The following is a 6,803-nucleotide window of genomic DNA, read 5'->3' as shown; positions in this document are numbered from 1 at the left end:
ATACTGAGTGACAATGAAACATATTCACAATATACTACTGAGTGAAAAAAATAGTTTACAAAACAGTATGTGCAGTGCAAACCCATTAGTGTTAATAGACAGTAACATTAATACAGATATTAATAGGAAAAAAACTTTTGGAAGATATAAATGAAAACGTTTAACTGATTATCTTTGAGTGGTAGGAAAATGAGTGGTTGTTCTTTTTTAAATTGCCTGTATTTGCTGATGTTTTCCCTTCAATGAACATATAATTAGAAATAATTCTTATATACTTAGAGGTGATTCTAAAAATAAACAACCAAACAGTGAACTGCCTTGTGTTCTGAGGGCTTTCCGCATCTGCACTGGAGCCCTAATACCCGATCCTTGCTAGAAGTGGCCATCTCTCAGATCCTTAGAGGACGGGCTGGAGAAAACAGCCTTCTTCACTTCTAAGCCACTTCAGCCCTGGTGCCACCAAAGGATACATCAGGTTCGCACAAGAGCCGACTCAGAAGAAACTCCAAGCCAGTCCCTGGGCTCCAGCCCAGAATTCAAACCCATCCCTCCATTGGCTCAGCGACCAAGCACCCCTGGTCAGTTACCTCTCCTGAGGGCGGCACCCGGCTGCTGGCCTCCTCGTAGGCGCCCACCTGCTCCCAGGTGGCCACGAAGGCGTGGGTGGGGGTGAAGTACGCCGCGGTGCGAGGGAAGCCTGCGCGCACGTAGCGGGCGGCCAGGCCCAGCACAGCCAGGGACGTGTCCTCACGGTACAGGACCTGGCCCCTGCCCCGGCTCGTGTCGATGTCCGCCAGGAAGGGGGCAATGGCCGGAAAGTCTGTGGGGAAATCATCGTCCACGTACTGGGTCTCCCTAGGGAAGTCCTGAGTGGAGATGATACCGTTGGTGCCCACCTGTGGGAGGAGAGGGACAAAAGGTGACGGTCGCGTACGCGGCAGGAGGCCCTCGGGCGGCCACCACAAGTCCAAATGTGCGCGCGCCCACCCGGCTACGCACGGAGGGAAGGGAACCGCCCGGGGCTTGAAGCTGCCCCTTCCCTACCCGCTGGGAACCCGACTCCTGATTCAGGGCGACCAGCGCGACTTCAGCCCGCGTGCCTCCCGCCACCCCCACCCCACAGCGCGGGGCGATAGGTCCAGGAGCCCTAAAACTCCTGGTTCACGTATCTTCTCACTTCCCGCACAACGCTGGAGAAAACCTCCGGGTCCGAGGAGGGAACGCACTAGCTCTGCAGACGTGCACAGCCTTCTCGCCGTCCTTACTGCAAACCCCACCGGCCGCCCCAGCATCCCCACCTCCTTTTCTGCCGGGGACGCTTATGTAGCTGCGAATGTGTGGGTCTGAATTCTCGCTCTTCCTCTCGAGGTAAAGAAAAGCAACTCCGACAGGGCCACGTCCCACCCAGGGGCGCTCGGGGACAGCCGGGAGTGCGGACTATTTCCTCCCCTTGGAAGGCAGGGGTTCGGTGAGATCCACACTACATCGGCCCGTGGGAAGAAGCTGCGAGAACTCTGCCGGTTCCCACACCAAGCGGGGGCTGAACTTACGTAGAGGTAGCTGAACTGGGCTTCGTAGAAGCGCAGGGGACTCGCCAGCTTCACCGGGGCTGAGCTTTCGTCGTCGCCCTCCTGCAGGAGCTGGTCCTCCCGCGACTGCCCGTAGGGGAAGAGCTCGTCTGGGTGCAGCGCCCCGGCCCGGGACAGCAGCAGCAGCAGCAACAGCAGCAGCAGCAGCAGTGGCGGCGGCCGCAGCGATTGCAGCGCCAGTCGCCGGGCTGCCCGGTCCCCCCGCATGCTGGCTCGGCTCCTGGGCGGCCCGGCGGCAGAGCGCGTCCCGGCCCGGCCCGCCAGCCCACTAGCCGCGCCGCACCAGCCTCCAACCTGGATCCCCGCGGGCGCCCGGGCGGGCCGGGCCTCCGGGCCCTCCCAGCGCGCTGACTGGCTGCGGCCCTCGGCCGGGGACCAATCACCCGCTCGGGGAAAGTTCGACAGCGGCGGCCACATCTGGTTCTTGTTAAAAGTTTTCTAAGGCAGCGGTCGCGGGAGCGGCGGGGCAGGCGAGGTAGAAGCCTCGGGCCAGGGCTGGCCGCAGTGCTGCTCCGCCTCCGCCTCCGCCTCCGCAGTCCCAGAGCGGCCGGGCCAGCTCCCGCCCTCCTGCGGGGACTGCTCCGCGGGGCCGACGAGCCCCTCCCCCGGGACCAAACGGCCCGCGAAGTCCGAGGGCAGCGGCGCGGCAGGAGAGGACCGCAGCGCCAAGGGGGAACCCCGCAGCGGCGTGTGCTGGCTGGCGCGAGGCCCCCCACCAGGCTGGCAGGGCGAGGGTGTGGTGGGGGGGTCCCGGGCGCCCCTCGCTCTGGGGGCATTGTCGCAGCCGCAGCTCCCTTGCTCCACCCAGAGACGCCCTGCCGAGAAGCGCGCTTTTGTATGAAGCCGGAATGATGCGGGGGGGTGGGGGGGCGTCCAATTCCTAAGTTCCGACCTCCATCCAAAGACTACCGCCTGGGAAGACTGGGCTACCCGCCACAGGTCTGGGTCTGGGTCAAGAGAGCGCTGTGTACCTTTCCCAGGGAAAACGGGACCTGGAAGGACCATGAAACACTACTGTGTGTGATCGGCTCCATGTGGGGCATGGAATGAAGCATCCCATTTGGGCACCAAGCGGAAATGGGTGAGGCGCCAGGGTGGGGGCACCTTGGGTCTCTCACCCGCTGCCTTGCGGGCATCGGGGCTGCCTTTGCGGTGGGCAAGGCGATGGTAACCTGAGCCCCTCCCTGGGACAGGAAACCAGCTGCTAGATGTGGGGGAACCCCATCCACCACAAATAACCCCTCTGTGAAGCATCAGCAGCCAGACGAGATTTTATTACCACTTTTATTATCAAGAACTTGAAATTTCCCAGATCATCTGTTTTCCCTCTCTAGCCCCCATGGGGTCCTTGGAAGCAAAGGTATTTAAAAAGAAGGAAAAAAGTAAGCCTGTGGAAATGCCTTAAGGGATGTTCAAAAGACAAATTTCTTTTTGTGGGTGTTTATTCCAGTTACACAAATCCTTCTGGGCCCAGAGGGCCAAGCCCTGAAAACTCTGAAGATACCAGACTGTGAGACTCACAGTATCAGCACAAAATGGAAAACTGGCTCAAAGCAGCTTGCTTCCTCTGACTGTGAAGAGTTGTTTGCTTGTTACAAAAGTGTATTTGTGTTTGCACATATATGTTCTCATTTCTATGGGAGATAGGTATTTTCACTGTACTGAGGAAGAAATGAAGGCTCAAAGACATGACGTGATTTGACCTAGCCAAGGTCACCTAAAGTTACTCTTTGATATAAAATCCTGCACCAGCTTTCTCTAGGTTTTCCCAGTCTCTCAATTGAACGTAATAAAAAAAAGCTAACATTTATTTGGTGGTAATATAAGCTATCAGCTACTAATATAAGCTACCAGCTATAGGCTAGTGGCTTAAAATGACTCCCAAAGATCCCCATTTTATGGTGTTCATTCCCTTGTAATAATCCCCTTCCCTGGAGTGTGGGCTGGCCTAGTGACTTTTAACCTATAGAATGGGGCAATAGTGACAAGAAGTCACTTCAGTGATTAGGCTACATCTGTCTTGGTCGCAGACCCTCTGTCACTGACTGATGACACAAGCTGTTATGCTGGGGAGGTCCACATGGCAAGGAACTAAGGGCGGGCTCTGGCCAACGGCCCTCCAGGCACTGACTTCTGCCAACAATCATGTAAGTGAGCTTGGAAATGGATCCTTCTCCAGTCATGTCTTGAGGTAATACCTCATCTCTGGCTGACACTTCGACTGCAGCCTTGTGGGAGACCCTGAAGCAGAAGACCAGATTCTGGACCCACAGGAACCGTGAGAACTTAATAAATGTGTGTTGTTTTAAGCTATTATGGTTTGGGATAATTTCTTATGCAGCAATAGATAAGTGATAACAGCTAGACACTATGCTAAGGAAACCAAGACTTCGAGGAATTAAAAAAAAAAAGAAATCAGTTAGTTACATGGCTTGTAAGTACCAGAGCTGGGATTTGAACTCAGATTTGAACTAATCTGTCTGATTTCTAAATCTCTGCTCTGAAGCACTAAATCATATTGCCACAAGGTCCTTTGCGAGGCTGTTCTAGCCTACCTCTCTAACTTTAGCTCTGGCCACAGCTACCATTTCAGCTGAGACTTTAGTTCTCAAATGCAACCTTCTATTTTATGGCGTGGAACACCTTCACATGCTAGTCCCTCTACCTATAATGCTTTTCCCAATCAGTCGCCTCTAGCCAACACTCATTCATCCTTCAACACTTGAATAAAAAATCATTCTCTTTCCAGAAGTTTCCTGGAAACCACAGTCTGATTGAGAATCTCCATGTGTCCTGTGTGTGCCATTATCATATTGCCAATCCCACCGTATCTCCCCTAATCCCTGACCGCCCATGTCTCCCTCACCCCTACCGCCACACCTTGAGGGCAGGGACTCTGTCTTACTTGGGGCCTGCCGCAATGCTTGCCTGGCTCCTCCGGAGAAACTTAGAGAAATGTTTGTTGAATGAGTGAAAGCAAGCAAACCAGCCTGGGGCTAAGATCCATGTCTGCTGACACAAAAGAAACATTCTTTCCCCGACACCACCTTTCCTGCTAATCTGACCTGAGTTTCAGACTCCTCTTTAACCAGGCTACAGAGCAGCTCACCTTCCACTGTTTTCCAGTTTGGGTCATTCTTTCATTCATCCATCCAACAACTATTTCCTGCAAGTTTACCATGACAAACACAACTGGGCAAGACATAATGGAGTATAATGGGTGACCCCTGACCTCAAGAAACTCTTGAGCTGGTGGGGGAGGGGGGAACGAAGCAAGAATATGACAAAGCAGCCATATCACAACGTAGCACAGATTTAGCAGCACAACAAACAAAAAGAGCTGTCGCCCTGAGAGGGTGTCACCAGTTCCGAATCGGACGCGGAGCACAACGAAGTAGATCCGATAGGGTAGGGGCTGAAATGAGCAGTGCTGGCTCCCCAGCTGCTTAAAGTGGCCGAATTCTTCTTGAAATACGAGGCTATAGACAGTTGTGCTTGAGCAGACATTCCTTTGAGCTCTTATTCTAATATTATTTTTTAAAAGACCATGGTACCCAGTGGTTTCTCCCTTAAAATGTCACTCTGTGTCTTCAGGAAAAGAAAAAATCTGTCATAGTCATTTCCCTGGTCAAAGTAAATACTGAGGAAATACTTCTCTTGTATCCAGTCCCAGAGTAGAATTTCCGTGACTTGCCAGACTGGCTGAAGAGACAGAGGCCCCTTTGGGGTTGGCAGTTCTATAATTTTTTTTTTTTTAAGATTTTATTTATTTATTTGACAGAGAGAGACACAGCGAGAGAGGGAACACAAGCAAGGGGAGTGGGAGAGGGAGAAGCAGGCTTCCCGCGGAGCAGGGAGCCCGATGCGGGGCTCGATGCGGGGCTCGATGCGGGGCTCGATGCGGGGCTCGATGCGGGGCTCGATGCGGGGCTCGATGCGGGGCTCGATCCCAGGACCCTGGCATCATGACCTGAGCCGAAGGCAGACGCTTAACGACTGAGCCACCCTGGCGCCCCTGGGGTTGGCAGTTCTAAGAGGACCTCTCTAGACATCTTAGTCCTCTTGGATTGCATCTGCATGGTAGCTCCCAGCATTAGTTGAGAGGTAAGATGATTCAGGTGCAGAACTTTTTATCCCAAGCCAGGAATGGTACCAGACGCCTTGCCAATAGACCTTGTCAAGAGTCTCCACAGTTATATTTTTGTGTGTGTGGTTATATGTCTGTTAGAAATACCGAGACTTCAAGAATGATGATACTTCCTGTTATTTTAATCAAGAGAATGAAAACACATTTGCTCCACAGTGTGGCAAATAGATGTGGGGACTCAAGAGCAAGTTCTATGTATAGCCCTGCCTGGTATGTGTGTGTGTTTGTACTGGAGGTGGGCTTGGCAGAAAATGTCTGGTTCTTGTTGCGCATAGTGATTCTTTGCATAACTTTACTATCCTTTAAATTCCAGGGTGGGTATATTAGCATGTAGAAAAAAAACAGGACTGTGCAAATTAGCACATCTCCGCAGACTTAGGCTTAATTGAAATCGTTAGGCCTAAGAAAAACCACGCACTGCTTAGAAGTTCTGAGTAGTGCTTGGGATAGATTTGGTGGGATCCCTTTACATTCTAACGACCTCCAAATATATCCCAAGCCCCAGGCTTTCGCTTGAGTTTTTCATTTATATCCCTCCCCAGGTGGGATGACATATGAAACCTACTTCTAGAATTAGATCCATTACTCAGAATTTCTGAGTTGTCAGTTTTTGCTGGTGACAGCAATAGGCACTCCTTCTTGATTACCATTGCCCTGTTTTCTGGTCCTCATCAGGCTCTCACCCGCTAGCCTTTTGTGGCAGAAACGATAGGTTAGCTACCCAACCCATATTCCCAATCTCCTCCCTTGTGTGAATCCACCACAGACGGAAGGAGATGAGGGGTGCTCTCTCGGGTTCCCTTGCGGTTAGAGTTACCATCTAGTGGAGTCCTGGCCAAACCGCTAGCAGTGTGCGGAAAGGCTGGTGATTTGCTCTTAACTTGGTGATTTCTGGGGATAGTTGCATCTTTCTCCATTCTTGATGCCTTACATGTGGATGTGTTGGTTTGAGCTTGGACAACCCTCTTCTGACCGTAAAGTGACAACTATGAGGACAAAAGCCTGGCAAAGCAAAAAGACAGGTAGGAGATGAGTGTCTTAGTCGGTAACTGCCTCCCTCCAGACTA

The 6,803-nt window shown here is 52.4% G+C and overlaps 1 protein-coding gene across 1 annotated transcript in view; it reads right to left on the bottom strand.

Annotated features, from left to right (window-relative positions):
* NID2 (nidogen 2) overlaps positions 1-2,029 on the bottom strand; it is a 39,832-nt gene extending 37,803 nt beyond the window's left edge. Inside the window, exons 1-2 of the mRNA XM_081829705.1 lie at positions 1,551-2,029; positions 540-896 (exon numbers count right to left, since the gene is read on the bottom strand). Of these exons, the coding sequence (XP_081685831.1) occupies positions 540-896; positions 1,551-2,006 (813 nt within the window). The 5' untranslated portion in view covers positions 2,007-2,029. The remainder of the gene's footprint in view (positions 1-539; positions 897-1,550) is intronic.
* Positions 2,030-6,803: the final 4,774 nt, after the last annotated feature.

Source organism: Leptonychotes weddellii, chromosome 9, assembly GCF_054177405.1.
Source record: "Leptonychotes weddellii isolate Sample4059 chromosome 9, ASM5417740v2, whole genome shotgun sequence".
In the NCBI taxonomy this organism is placed as follows: Eukaryota; Metazoa; Chordata; class Mammalia; order Carnivora; family Phocidae; genus Leptonychotes; species Leptonychotes weddellii.
This window is presented reverse-complemented; position numbering and strand designations above follow the sequence as displayed.